Genomic DNA, 15,361 nt, shown 5'->3' on the forward strand with positions numbered 1-15,361 from the left:
ACTGTACAGACGCGGAAACCAAGCAAAGCAGTGATGACATTACCAGAGTGACTTCTCCACTATCTTGGTCCTGAAGACCTCCTCCTGGTCCAAGTTCACAGTGCAGTAGCAGTCCCTCATCTTGGTCGGCCCGGGGTAGGAGGGAAGGTTTTTGGCTTCCCCTAAAAAGTGAATAAGACATAGATCAATTTAGCACAGAGACAGCTGGTGCCTGTGCCAACCCACAGAGTGCATGTGACCTGTATCTTTGACATGGAGCTGCCGCATTCAGGGCACCACTGATCACACACACATTTCCAAGCAACAGGCTTACTTGGAAAGTCCTGCTTCCACCACACATGCTCAGCGCGCTGCAAGTCGTGGCTTTCTTGCTACAAGTCACAACACTGAGGGAAGGTCACCTGTCCCACTGACATGCAAAGCAACATGGATGGCGAACACAGGAAGTGCCTGACCTTGGAACTAAAGATTGTTTGTTTCATTTTAACCCACGTTAGTCCCTTTTAAAAAATATTTTAATTGTGGCAAAACACACACGGCAAAGAGTTTGCACCAACCATGTCTAGTGTGCAGTTCAGTGGAGTCAAGGCCCTTGTATTCTGCAGCCATCACCACCCATCTGCCGCATGCTCTCCTCCAGCTTTGTCCCCTTCCAAGGGATCAGCCCCTCAGTGGCCCCAGCACTCTTTTCCTGCCTGTCTCCGTGACACTGGTGACTCCAGGGCACAGATGTGCTTGCTCTTTGGGGACAAACTGACTTCACTGTGCACACCGCACCATGGCGCAGCATCCCCCAGAGCCTGGGGCCAAGGCTTGGGGAACGGCCTGGGCCTCGTGGGACGTCCTGTCCTCCGGTCACTGAGCCCTCCAAGGGGACCGTGGGAGCCCAGTCTTGCCTCCCTGTTCTGCTTCCTGGCCACGAGTGGCCAGCCTGCTCCACACACACTCCACCGCACACTCCACCATCTCCACCTGAGGCCCAGAACAGCGAGTTCCCAGTTCTGCAAATCCAAACAAACCCCTCTTTAAAGTCAACTGCTACAGGATTTCATTATAGTAGTGGAAAGCTGACTAATACAGAGTGCGACAGAATCTCCCTCCTTTTGAGGCTAAACAATATCCCATTTGCATAGATCACATTGTGTTCAGCCATTCACCTACCAAGTGCCTTTCTGTTTTGAATTTAATTTTATATTAACAGGTCAATACTGGAGCACAATCAGGGAGAAGAGCTCCTTCACTGACAAGATTAGATGACAAATTCCAGGGGCTTACAGCATAGAGCAATTTGCCCATTAGGAAGAGTCTAGAAGGAGAGCACGTTAAGGTCCCCGTCTTCCCTACCACAGGCACTGCCTCCCCGTGAGACCCATGAAGCATCTAAACACAGCAGGGAGAACAAAGGCAGAAGATGCCAGTCCCACCACACCCATGGGTGCCCATTTCCTTTTGTTAGAGAAGAGTCGGGGGCTCTGGGGCCTGACCTAGGACCTGGTTCAGAGGTGGGGGAGGAGGACAGAGGGTGGAAGCATTCTATTTGTTACTTTTCCAAAAAAAAAAAGTTTTACTTACATGCACGTCAGTGCTACTGTTCAGTAGCAGCAGGATGTATAGGAAAAACTTCCAACTGGCAGAGTCAGAGATCAAAACCCAAGGGTCTCTGAAGCCCCCAAACCCCCAGAACCACCAGGCACCAACCACTTTAGTCCTTCAGGCTGGTGTGGCTCTGAACAGCTCATTGCTCTTCTTAGCCTGTCAGCTGTCCCCAGAACATCTGTGGGCTCCTCTGTGGAGAAAGAGGCTGGGTATCCATTGCCGCTCTGCCATCAGGGGTGCTGCATCATGCAGGACCAAACCTGCCCTCTCTTAAGTGCCCATCACTGTCCTGTTTTCTTGATAAGTCCATTCAACCACACAAAATGCTATTTACATTAGGAAGTCATTGTTGCTACACCAAGTGCCTGATAGGCCCCAGGGTCCCCGGGACCACCATGGGCCCCAGTGTTCAGGTGTCTGGTCACTTCACATCACTGTGCAGCCCTAGCCTGGTCACTTCTGGTCTGGCTACTGCTGTGTCTTTCACTACCGTACTCTGGCAGAGAGTGCTCCACAGGGCTGCTCTGTCCAAGCCTGAAGTTTTCACGGAGTCATCTCTGATTTTTGTTGGTGTCCCCCTCCTGCTCTTCCTATGCCTTCAAGAACCAGGATGCAGATATGCTCAGTGTGACACAGGCCACTGTGCACTCCCACACTCCCACATGCAGAGTACACCTCTGTGAAGCTTTCAATGCTCCCTCTGTAGAAAGCAGACAGCCACCTCAGCACAGAAGGGACTCCTTCCTGGCCTGCCGTGCTCACTGCAGAAGCAGAAGTAGTTAGACAACAGCAGGTGATAGGGGACCCTCAGCAAGGCCCTGGGACCTCTCCAGGTCGGTGGCTCCCTGCAGGGTGTGGTCAGCACAGCTTCTCTGCTCCTTTTCTCACAACTGACAGGGATTGCAGGGCCACACGAGGGACAGGCTGACAACTCTGGGTTCTTGGGAATCAAGACTCAGACAAGGTTCCCAACAGTGGAAGGAAGCACCCTTTAAATCACAGCCTGACACAGGACTGCCCAGAATATATTAAAAGACTCTTCCAACCCAACAACAATATGACAGCCCATTATAAAGCAGCCACAGGACAGCATAGATATTTGTCCAAAGAAGATACACAAATGGCCAACATGGTGAGTCATTGTGAAACTGCAAATCAGAATCAGGAGACATACTTCACACCCAGAAGCATAACTATAATGTAAGAGAAAAAAGAAAGAAAATAACAACTATTGAGGATGTGGAGAAACTGAATGCTCATAAATTGCTGGTGGGACTATAAACACAGGTTTCTCAGTAGATTAAACATAGAATTACCACAGAATCCTCCAGTCCCACCCTAGAATTGAAAACAGGTATTCAATCAAAAATGTGCATGTGTTCATGACAGCCAACAGGCAGGAACCCCAAGAGCCTATTGCTGTGTGAACTGACAAATAAATGCAGGAGTATCAGGTTGCTGAGGTGGGTCAGATGTGGCTCCTTAGAGGGAACAAAGTATAAGTTTTGCATCTAGAAAGATCTGATGGCTGCACAATATTGTAAGTGCATTAGATGCCACTGAATTATAAACTTTAAAACTGCTAAAATGGTGAATGTGATGGCACATGCATTATGCAGTAATTTTTGTACTTTTGTACTTTTTACCGAGCTGTAATTCACACACCACACAATTCACCCTTTTAAAGAACACAACTCAGTGTTTTTCGGTGGATCACAGAGCTATGTACCACCACTCCATAGTCCACTGCCCAAAAGTACACTCATACCAGCAGCAGGCACCGTCTAAGTCTCCTGTGGCCTCAACACTCCACACACACATCTACTCCTTGGGGCTGGCTAGCTCTGGATCCAACACGCTGGCCCTGGCATCCTATGGCTTGTGCACTCAACTGGTGGCACAGCACCCACCTATTTCATGGTCACCCTTTATGGCTGAATGACACAGGCACCCACCCACCCAGGTCCATGAGCCACAGACCACAGAGCCGCAGCAAAGAGACAAGAAATACCACTAGAAGCAGGAGTCTTCACAAACTGGGAGTAGGGGGACCACCCAACCTCTCTGAACCTCAGTTCTGCTAATGGAGTGATTGGTTATCAGGCAATCCTCAGGTTTCAATTCCCTAGTCCTATGTCTGAAATAGGTAAACCAGACACCAAGTCCTGTCTCCCTCCATCTTCAACCCATTGAGGTTAAGATGCTGTGTTCTCTGCAGCATTCAGCAGGCAGAGCAACAACAACACAAGTTATGACCCTTCAGTCCTGAAGTACTGGAAACCTCTGCAGTAGGCTCCAATCTCCTGCTCAGTGTATGACACAAGCCTGAGGGGGGAAAAAACTTAAAAGACGGAACTAAGAGAGAGACAGAAATAGGGGAGCCAGGACGGCCAATGCTGGTGCAAGCAGCAAAGGTGCTGGTATGTCGAAGCCGCTAATTTTTATTAGTAATTAACTGGGGTAAAGGTGAGCTATGTGCAACGAAGGGACTGCCTAAGAAGATGGCATAGTCATGTGGTTTCTATGGAAATTAGCTTAAGCAAGATTCTAAGGACAAAACAAAGCATTTTCAAGTTAGGAACAGAATAGACAAAATACATGGTTGTAATTAGAACACTGTCCTTCTACTTCAGAAGGTTTTAACTGTGGGAACGAAATTGGGGTGTTAGTTACTCTGACCTCAGCATGTAGGTTTCTACCAGACTCACTCCTATAAACAAGCCATTTGTGGGACTAACTCTCTACAGCCTGCATTGCTTACAGCCTGCTTTGGGCATAATCAATATTGGGGTCTCACACACAGAAGGCAATGGCCCACAAAAGATATAACACCTAGCCAACCCCATGCTGGGGCCAGGGCCACAGCACAGCTCAGACCCAGAGGCAAGGGCTCCATGGGACATTCCAGAAGAGGTGGGCAGAGGAAGGCAGGGAAGGCATGTGACAGGGAAGGCCTCTGCAATAATTTGCAGAATGCAGGAGCAAAAGCTTTTTGTCTCCTTTGGTAGTACAGCTATACTCTACCCTCGGGCTTACACGCTCTGAACAAAGCATCAGACCCTTTGCACATCAGCCTCCCTACACCAAAGCCCAGAAGTAGAGCACAGATCCCAAACTGCCATGCACGTGGAGGCTAAGAACTGAGTCTCCTCCACATTCAGACATACACCAGCCCAGCTGGCAGCATGGTGGGCTGGTGAGCAGGGCCACATCTCCCTGGGTGCATAGGCTCACTCAGGCTGGTCAACGCTTTTCAGACACATTCTCATGGACAGTGATGGCCTTGGTCAGCTCGGGGGTGTCTGGGAAGAAAAGATGAGCTGGGCTTTGGAGATGGCCTTCAACCTTCAAGGCTGAGCAGCACCAAGGCACTGGGAGCAAAGTGGGGGTATCTCATAGCCCCAGCACAGCACAGCACCTGCCCCTAGTCCTTCAGCACTGGCCACCACTCCACACGACTGCTATAATGAACATCCACCCTTCATAAACTTATGTGGAGTATTTCCTCAGAATTAGAATATTGATTTACTTGCAGCCTCATAAAAATATATTTTTAGAGACTTAAGAAAACTGTAAGAGACTTCCAGGAGACCCTGGGCACCTTCCACTGCCTGCTCATAGCACTGCCAGTTGGCCAGGTGGGCAGGCTGTGGACATGTAAGCATGCAGGCCAAGCTGAAACCCAACTGATTGTGTGGTGGGACCCCAGGAGGCACCTATGGGGGCATCCACCCAACTGCTGCACACTGTGATCATGGGGACTCTGGGCTTCGCCAAGGGCACTGTGTTGTAACATATCATCAAACACTTCAAGCGGAAGCACCTCTCCAGCAGGGACTTACGGTGACAAAGCATGTTGCAAAGCTCAGAAATTGGTGTGTTAGCCTAGCGCTTCACTGACCAAGGGACACTCATCCCGGATGATGTCACGAGTCAGCTGGTCCTGCCTGAGTGGAAAAACCTCACTAGCTGCTGGATGCTTTTCCAAGGACACTTCCACAGGCAGAAGCCCCTACAGAGCTTATCAGGTAGACCCAGTGATTCACCTGAATGTGCCCTTTTAGTAATTAAGCAATGTCACAATACTTGCTGGATTCATCCAGTCAGTGGCAGAGTCTACAACATTGAATTCAACCCTCCCAAAACCATGGGCACTGATTCTCTGACAGGAGAGCCTCCCAATGAATGTGAGGAAAATAAACCAGAGACAATGATCAAGAGACTCGGGCTTGCAAAGCCCAAACAGAGCAGTCTTGGACTATTATTGAAAAAAGGCGTGCTGCAAACAATCTCTGGGGCAGAAACCAACACTGCCTGGACGCATATATATGCTTTCCTACCATCCAGAAATCCTCAGCTACTCAAGCATGTGTAAATTCTTTGAAAATCATTTTGTTTCTATTTACTTTATTATGGGTATTATTAAGGATATGCCAAATGAATCAGGCACTAAGATTGATCTTTGAAATTGCCTAGTATGTTTTATCCATTTATCTTCCATAGGTGGTCAATTAAAAGACATCAGATATGTTGAAACTTTTTAAAAAGAGCAAAATTAAAAGAGCAATTGGTAGTAATCTTTTTGTTCACCATTTGATAAATCAAATTTTCACACTGTTTTGGAAAAGTAAAAAAAATTACAAAATATTATGAGGCTTTTGCATAGAGTGATGCCCCCCAAAAGACATTTTCTAGTCCTGTGGAATACGGTGTTATGAGACACTGTATCTGCACAGTAGTTTCCTGACACAAAATTACAGAAAAAAGGCAACTGGATTTATAGATCTGTTCCGAGATGCAAATTCACTGTGGCCTTTACATTAATAAACATATAAGCTGGCCACATACGCTGCATTGACTTTGTCAAGACATATCTTATTCAGAATTTTAATGTGATATAGAAATGCATCAATTAGCATATAAGAAATTACTTTGGCTTATTTTCTTTTGAAAATACATGTGCTGATGGATATGATTTATGTCAGAAATGACATTATAATGTTACTTAGGTTAAGAAATACAGGATCTACTTGTCAGTTTGTTTTCTTTTTCTTTTCTTTTCTTTTCTTTTTTTCGTATCAGGGATGGAACTCAGAACCTTGCACTTGGCAGGCAGGTGCTGTGCCATGAGCTAAACCCCTGGCTTTAGATTCTTTTTGATTCAAATGTATAATCTGCCTTGACAAACAACAAATTACAGTAAAAAGAATAAATAAGTAAGAGAAAACTAGTGGCATTACGTAAAATAAGTGTACTTTGTTATGAAGGAAATATAAATAGGGAATGGTTGGAGGAGATTCCCTTGACATTAATACAACCATATTAGCGAACAGCTGTGGCAATAGAAAGAATAGATATGATAGGTTAAAAAGAATCAGGAAAGTAAAGGAGTTCCCTAAAGAAGGTATCTACTCCTGATCAAAGAAACTGATACCTGCTAGTGTTTTCTGCCACCCTATGGTGGGGAAGAGAACTCTGCTGGTGTCCTCTGAGTGGCCACTGTAAACCCTAAATCGTGTTTCCTTGGTAAGGTGACAAAGATGCCTGCTCACGTGCTATAGCCTGGTGGGAAGTGGAGCAATCTGAGAAGTAGAGGGAGGACACCTAGCAGAAAGCCAAGCTTTGCAGGTGGACTCTGATCTCAGCTCTCCAGCAATCCAGTCACAATAATAAATAAGGAAGGAAAAACCAAAGTTTCAATGTTGCCATTTCCTCCTACTCTAAAATTGCCACTAAGACTTCAAACCTGGGGCTTGAGCAGGCTTTTGATTTGTGGTTCTCAGAAGGGGACAGCTGATTAGAGACTATCTCTGTGGTCAGTCCACTGCTCCAGGTGGCACTCACCCTGTAATCGCACAGGGTGCACCCGCCTGTGCCAGCTCTACACCACGCTGACAGCAGGGTGGGCAAAGGGGTGGCTTCTGCTGGAGGGAGGATCCACTTGAAAACAACCCAGGGATTCTTGCTGGGTCCTGCAGCCTGAGAAGTGAAGACTGTCCAGCCTCATACAGACTCACGGTGCCAGGCCCTGGCCTAGCAAAGCACACACTTGGTCATATGGTGCCCATGAGACCGAGACCGCATGTCTGGAACCCAGTCTTACAAATAAACCATGTTTTTTTTTTATATATGAAAACATTTTAATTACAAAAGTAATACTCTCATTGTAGCCAGTTAGCTCCACACAGGCAGATACAGGACACCTTTCCTCCTCAACCAGCCCCAACTCAGAGCCACACATAGCCCTGGACATTTGGTGGACTCTTGTGACCTAGTCTCTGACCACACAGCTGCACTAGGGACAGAGGAGATCACAAAAGAGAAGAGGGGAGTTCTAAATCAGACTCTGCTCTTCAAGTAAGCAGTTTTCTCCCTGCAGGTCACAGCTACATTCCTCGGGAAGACCACACTGGTTCCAACAAACCTTTGAAAATGAGAGAAACGTGGTAACAAGAAAACCAGACGGAACATGTCATCGCATTCCAGGTTTGCAAAAGAGATGTCTGAGACAGGTTGGCCCTACAAGGCTCACTGTCTCCACAAAATGCCCAGAGCATCCACATTCTAAGCAACACTGAGCTCAGGTGGGCACCCTGAACAAATGCGACATCCCTAGTCCTCTGACCCGTGCTGTGCCATCAAAGTCAAACCACAACTTCAGCTGTAGAGCTTAAAATGAATATCCTCCGGCAATGTGCTGACTTTCTCTTCCGGATTTCCTGAGGTTTCCTTTATTAGACTCGAGTCCAGAACTATCTTGGAAAAGGCTCTGGGTACCTCAGCTATGTGAGAACACACAGATGAACTAATCAGCACTTCCCAGCTCTGAAAACCAGAGCTCCACCTGGGAAAATCAGCAGTTCACTTGCAAAGTCATGCAAGATGGGCCAGGCCTCATTTGCCAGACAGATCCAACCTTATTCTCACAGTCTTTCAACTGCACGGGATAAAATGAGGTGAACCCTACACTGTATTTTTTTTGGTACCGGGGATTGAACTCAGGACCTTGTGCTTGCAAGGCAGGCAGTGGAACCACTGAGCTAAATCCACGGCTCCCCACACTGCATTTTTAAAAAGTAACTTGTTCCCCTTCATGTCACCAACTTTCATTTGCTGTCATCCCAAAATAAAATCTGAGAAGTTTTTAGTGTCCACATGCAGGCACGAGACACATTCCTTTGGGCCCACACTTGGGGGTGATTTATCAGCACCCACTTATATAGAGAGAGGAAGGGTGCAAAGCAGGAGACTCTTAGTGTTCCCAATGTCCATGTGTGCTGCAGGAGACAGCAGAACTCAATGCCGTGTAGGACGGGCGTGGTCCCCACAGTGCGCCCTGCCTGGCAGGTGTCTTTGCAGCACAGATGCACAGGTTTGGCTTGGTTTTCACTACACCTATACTTTACTCTAGTGCATAAGGGAGGAGTGGTGCCAGCTTCCTACTGCTGTCCTGTCTCCGGGGAAAATGCCCTCTCGGGGTGTGTGGCTGCCCCAGCTCCACTTCCTGTCATTACATGGCAGCTGACAGAAGTACCATTCACCATAAAACTACAATGAAGCCTAAGGTTACACTTGGTTAATATTTCACTTTAAGTAATAACCAGCTGATTTAAAGAAGAAACCTGAGCACCCTCTATGAAGAGAAGATGTGGGCTCAGAAGGTAACCTGTGGCCAGGGAAGGGGACACTGGAGTTCCTGGGAGGCTGTGATGACCCTGGTGGAACAAGTGAGACCCCAAGACCAGGTCTGGCACAGGTGACACAAGTCACACAGCCAGCGAGTAGCCCAGTAAGCCTCTCCTCCAAATCACAATCCTTACCCTGGGCTTGCCTGGACCCCACACAAGTCCAACCATGCCCTTGCACCTCTTTCTGCACACGGTCCCCAAAGAGGACACTTGACCAGAGCACCTCACTCTTGGTGGGTTGTTCTTGGGGGGCTGCCTTTTGTGGGGTGCTGGACAACGCCCACTCCCCACTTGGGATGTCATAGAACCCACATGGACAGTGTGACAAATAAAAGTCCCCAACCATTGCTCATGTTGTCAAGGGGTCAAAACTGCCTGGTCCAAAATCTTTGCATTCAGGAAAAGCTGCCATCTAGACATGGCCTTCCAATGGACTGGACTAGCAGCTGACCGTGGTGGGCGAGGTGTTAACTCTGCCAGCACAGGACCAATGAAGAACTATCAGAGGGCATGGGGCACCAGGTGCCCACAGGATACCAGATGGCCTCTCCTCCTGGTTTCCAGAAGAGCTTGACAAAGCCATGACTTTCAAGCCACATCCAGCAAGCAGAAGGTGACTGTCTAGAGACCACACTGCTTATGCTAGGGAGGCAAAGTCCCAGAGAAATGCTGGGAAAGGGCAAACCTCCCCCGACTGGGCTATTGCCCGCCCTAAGGACTGCTGCCTTGTTCTACCTGTCACTTATCCTCATGACAACAGGCACCTTGAGGGGACACATTAAGACCAAACACAGGTGTGTCTGCGATGCTGGCCCTGCTTTCCCTAGGGGACTACAGCTTTGAGACTCACAGGTAGAACCACTTAACAGTGAGCCCGCCCCTCTAGCCCTGTCCCCACTCTCCCCTCGCTCCCAACAGAAGCGTCACAGCTTAAGGGATGCAAGGGCCACGTGGGAGAAGTAGGCATCCTGTCTGCAGAGCTGCTGGGACAGGAAGAGAGCTGCCTCGGGGAGGTAGGGCCTGAGTAGGCAGTGACCATGAGTGGCGTGGAATTTACATCCAGTGGCAAGACCAAAATGCTGCTCTCACTCAACGGAGCAATCACAAATAACCAAGGACCAATCTTGAAAATAAAACATCTCTTATTTATGCTGAGTCTCCAGACTGGAAAATGCATCACACAGCACGTGTTTGCGTGCATGGTGTTTGTGTACATGCATGTCCTTGGGGACATGTATAGGTGTGCACAGTAATGTGTCCACCCATTATGGCTCAATTTCCTGAGGCAGAGTGGAATGCTCACTCCCAAAAGCCTGAAACACCAGGTATTCCCACAAATGTGTGGCCATGCCGGGAAGTTCCTCTCACACCTCCTGTAGTTTGTCAAGTCTTGGAAAGCTTTCCTGACCTCCCTGATCATGGTTGCCAGTAGGGTATAAGACGCATGTGAAGGTAGAACCCACCCACAAGGACAGCACACAGACCCCAGTCCCTGCCTGCATCACTCACACCATCCCCAAGGGCACTTGTGGCACTTTTCATACAAAGCCTCAGAAGAAGAGGTTAATCCCAAACAGCATCTGTGATGAGCACATCCGGAAAAGCAATAGGTTTGCATCATTGCCTTTGGTGACCTTAGAAAGTCACCCACCTCAAACTGGGTATGGTAGTGCACACCTATAGTCCCAGCACTTGGGAGGCTGAGGCAGGAGGATTGCTGAGAGTTTGACTCCAGCGTGGACGATATATTGAGTTCAAGGCCAGTCTGAACTACATAGTGAGACCCTGGCTCAAAAAGCAAACAAAAAAAAAAAAAGTCATCCACCTCAGACTGACATCCAGAGTCTGTCCCATCTCAAGTTTACCCCAACGGTGCAGAAGAACACACTGCACAGCATCTGCAGAGCCCCACAGTATTTAACACATTAAACAAGTTTCCCAACTAGCTATGAAACCTGCCTTCTGTAAATGATGCCTTGCACATTAGCCAGTGATGCTGGAATTCTGAGGAACCAGTTCAGGAGACCTGCATACTCAGGGAACCCCACAGAGCACCAGAATCGTGGAGCTCCTGTGGCCTGGTCTCATCACTTGAAAATGGGCAGAGCTGAGTTCACAAGCCGCTGGTTCAAGGTGGCTTCCAAGAGGGAGCCACCTGGCTTGAGGCTGGCGGTGCCACCCATGTCGGTCCTGGTGAAGAGAAAGCAAAGTACATTTTCGGGGGTCTGTGACCATGTGCCCAGCTCTGCCACCCACCTCAAACTCTGGACCTGGGAACAGCACAAGGAAGGGAGAAGAAGCTTCCCTGGAAAAAATTTGGAAGTGCATTCCATGAAGCATAAGGACTTTAAAGTCAAGTCACTTGACAAAAACACAATGAGAAGTGGTTGTTTTCTTCCCATGTGACCCTCATTTCCACTCAGGACATGCTAAACACATTCCTGGGGCCCAAGGCCGAGAAGCTTTCTCCAAATGCTGAAGGCAGCGATGCCCGGGCAGGAAATGATGAAGGGTGAAAGGAATGCCAGTATCCAGACGGATGGGACAGCTGAGGAGCCAGGAAACCACAAGGCCTCCCGCTGCCTCTGGGTTCCCCTGGGAGCTCCTGCTGTACAGCCACAAGAGCAACACCAGCAAGCCCCTACCCCAAAGCACTGGTCTCCCCACCCAAATTCAGCCTAGGTGAGCAGAAGCTCCCCACACCAGCCACACAGTTACGATAGAGGGAATTCCACCCTCCAATTCCAAAGACAAGCAGTGCCTGGCAGCTCTCTGCTCCCAGTTCGCATCAGCTCACTTTGTCTGGGCCCTGATCATTTCCTACTGTCTGCTGTGACTTGAACTCCACCAGTTTCGAGAGCACATGGCCTGGTGGTCTGGCCTGCTCACTGCTTATGCCCAATAGCCACTGAGTGCACAGGTTGGAAGCATGAAGGCAGCAAAGCCACAAGGAAAACTCTGGATCTAAAAACAGAAAGTGTGTAATACAAATAAAAAATATTTTCAAACACAGGCAACCATAAGAACCACCTGAGAACGCAGATCTCAAGCTGTGGAGCGATGAGGGCAGGTGCCTCCAGCACCAGGACCAAGGGGACCCCCAACACAAGCTCAGAGTCTGCCAGGGTCAAGCCTTACAGCAGGTGTGGCACAGCCCCAGCTTCTCGATTAGGAAAGGAGATAAAAGACTGACTGAGAACCGGGACTGTTTCCATCTCAGCAGATCTCACATGCCTCAGCCCAGCAGGAACGTGGTGAGACCCCCACGCCCACCCACAGCAGCACTGTGCAGACCACATAGCCCCTCAGCCTGAGAGCCAGCCTGGGCATGCACCTGCATGTGTGCATACGTCTTCATGTATACTCACAAACACATTATGATAGGATGTAAGACGGGAAAGACCCCCCAAGAAACTCCAGAGACACAGCATGGCGACTGTCCAAGGAAAATCATACCCAGCACGGGTTCCAGGCAAGGGTGACCCTGGTTGTGCACCTAGGAGCCTCTGGTGAGTGCAGAGAAACATTTGACTGTGGGTTCCTAGGTCAGAACTGCTCATGGCTGTCAACGTCATTCCTGTAACTAGACCACATAGATGTCCTGGAGGCTCAGAGGCTCATGAGCAGGTATCTTTGGGTTCATTCTACCTCAAAGTTTCTTTTTCCCTCCTCTGCACCCTAGCCCAAGGCCATATCCTCCCTGAAGGGACCTAGGGCTCTGCCTGTGGGGTGCCCCTGCTCAGAGGAAGATCAGCCAAATCCTTAAGTCTAGCAGTAGGAGTCACGGAGATCAGCATGGGGGGTGAAAAGCTAGCATCATTCCCAGGCCCAGGAGCCCCGTGCTAGCCCAGCACAGCTCCCAGAGAAGGCTGAGCCTGCCAGGAGGGGCCTGGAATTCCCCAGCTCAGCTCTCACCCCAAGGCCTTGGGAAAACCATTATCCCACACCAGGCTATGAGCAAGAATCCAGCAGGGCCAGGGCCCCTGGAATGTTACACAGATGAGTTTTCCAAAACCAGCTCATGTTCCTAGACCTCTGCTAATAGCTCCATACCCCGGTCTGAACCCAGCCTTGGAAAACCCCAAATTCACTGGGACCAAAACAAAGCAGATGTCCAGAGGCTCAGGGCAGAATCATCCCCAAAAGCCCGAGTTGAAAAGCTCAAGGGGCAACTTGACAACACACGCAAAAAGGGCCACTCCTGGAACACAAAGACACTGTCATCATAGGACAGCATGACACTGTGCTACAGGTCTGCCCGACCGTGGCTCTGAGGCATCAAGTGTGACATTGGGAAGGCCACCTCATCTCTTGGGGCCTCCAAGGAAGTGCTAAGAACATGTGCCTGTGTATGTAGCGTGACCATGGCCACCACACTGCCTCCAGGAGGCATTCATGAGCCAGGCCTGATGCCAGGGCCGCAGGCAGGAGGTGAGGGTATAAAATCTAAGCAAATTTTCCAAAAATGGGCAGAGAATGAAGAGAGAACCACAGAGCTGAAGAGGAAAGTGAAACCTGTGTCCTCAGGAGGAGCAGAACCCACACACAACAAAGCCAGAGAGTGGCAATGTCCCAGGCTCATGAATAGCAACTGTCATGGTCACTCCCTGGGCTTCCCAACTCTAAACAAAGACCAGTGGGAACCTCACACAGAAGCAGAAGCTGGTCCAGCTCCCAGCATAGAGCGTGGGCAGCCAGCTCCTGCAGCTTACCAGATATGCCTGCTTTCTGCCCTCCTTGGAAAGCTCAACACTGGAATCAGCAGTTCCCAGACAGCCTGCCCCAGCCTGCCCACTTATTGAAGGGTCGCTCACTTTTATTCTTGTATTTGTGTAGGTAGAAATAAAATTAAGAGGACAAATGACTTCAAATTATATTAGAAATGACACCTATCTATAGAGATCTGAGCACATGCACAATACATAAATCTTCCAGAAAGGCCTCACCAACTGTGGTCAGTCACCCGCCTCCTCACTGGTGTACCCATGAGCCACCCCGCCCACCTCCATGTCACTCAGCCATCTGGACTTTCGCAAAATTTACTCCTCATGCTGTGCACACAGCCACCAGAAGCTCCCATTTCACTGGTGACTTTATCCAGCCAACCTGTCCACTTCTTTTCCAAACACACAGCACTGCCTTTAAAACATGATGTTTGCTGGGCATGGTGGCACCTGCAATCCCAGCACTCAAGAGATAGAGGCAGGAGGATTGCCACACTTTGAGGCCAGCCTGAGCTACAGAGTGAATTCAATCCCAGCCTGAACAACATAGAGAGACCCTGTCTCAAAGTAAATAAATAAAATTTTTAAAGCACAATGTTCAACACCTTCAGCAAAAAGCAGGTGACTCACTTAGCCTGTGCGTGTGCATGTGCATGACCTTGTGCATGTCCATATGTGTGCGTGTATGTGTGGTTTATGCACTCAAACACCTCACCAGCTTCACAGAACCAGTGCTGTGGTCCATTCAAATGACCTCACCCACAGGTCACCATGGGGCCTCTGCAGCCCAGGCCAGTGCCAGGTTCTCCTATGTGTCAGAGGGCTGGGGTGGCCAGAGGGTCTATTCAAAGAACCACCCCTTCCTGTCCTTGCACCCTTGGTCAGCGAGGCCAAGCCTCAACCTCCCCCATCAGCACTTTGCCCTGCTGTCCGTGCACATGGCCCACAACCCCTTCCTTCTCATACTAGATGTCAGCTGCCTCTTGTCCCCAAAGCCTTCTCTCTCTCCCAGCCCTCCACTGTCCCCTACCCAGACTGGGGTAAGAAGGCAGGCAGCTCCCTACACTGATAGGCAGCATTGAGAGGAGAGAGGACGCTGGCCTAGCTTCCATTACTAGGCAGCCTGGGACAGGTTGTCCTGTGGGTCTCCTTTCTTCAACATCAGTATCATGACACTGAACACCCCATGCCCATGCACAGCAAATCCAAACCCTTCCTAAGTGGAATTGGGAGCAGCTGCAGGCTGCAGCCACCCTGGGTGGGGCCTTCACAGCTCCAGCAGAGGTGGCCCAGCCTAGCTCACCAGTCCTTAGAGATAAAAATAGCTTTCACTCTACTGAGCCCTGTTAATAG

The 15,361-nt window shown here is 49.3% G+C and overlaps 1 protein-coding gene and 1 pseudogene across 2 annotated transcripts in view; one reads left to right on the plus strand and one right to left on the minus strand.

Moving 5' to 3' along the window:
* Rasa3 (RAS p21 protein activator 3) overlaps window positions 1-11,423 on the minus strand; it is a 68,670-nt gene extending 57,247 nt beyond the window's left edge. The window contains exons 1-2 of one of the 2 annotated variants that reach the window (XM_010619904.3): window positions 11,244-11,423; window positions 44-161 (exon numbers count right to left, since the gene is read on the minus strand). In XM_010619904.3, the coding sequence (XP_010618206.1) occupies window positions 44-161; window positions 11,244-11,268 (143 nt within the window). In that variant the 5' untranslated portion in view covers window positions 11,269-11,423. Of the gene's footprint in view, window positions 1-43; window positions 162-1,572; window positions 1,700-11,243 lie in introns of those variants that run through there. The other variant, XM_033760985.1, reaches the window with a different exon arrangement.
* On the plus strand, window positions 5,315-5,971 carry LOC104859355 (annotated as a pseudogene).
* Window positions 11,424-15,361: the final 3,938 nt, after the last annotated feature.

This window comes from Fukomys damarensis, unplaced genomic scaffold (assembly GCF_012274545.1).
Source record: "Fukomys damarensis isolate Sample0158 unplaced genomic scaffold, DMR_v1.0_HiC HiC_scaffold_6, whole genome shotgun sequence".
NCBI classification, from domain to species: Eukaryota; Metazoa; Chordata; class Mammalia; order Rodentia; family Bathyergidae; genus Fukomys; species Fukomys damarensis.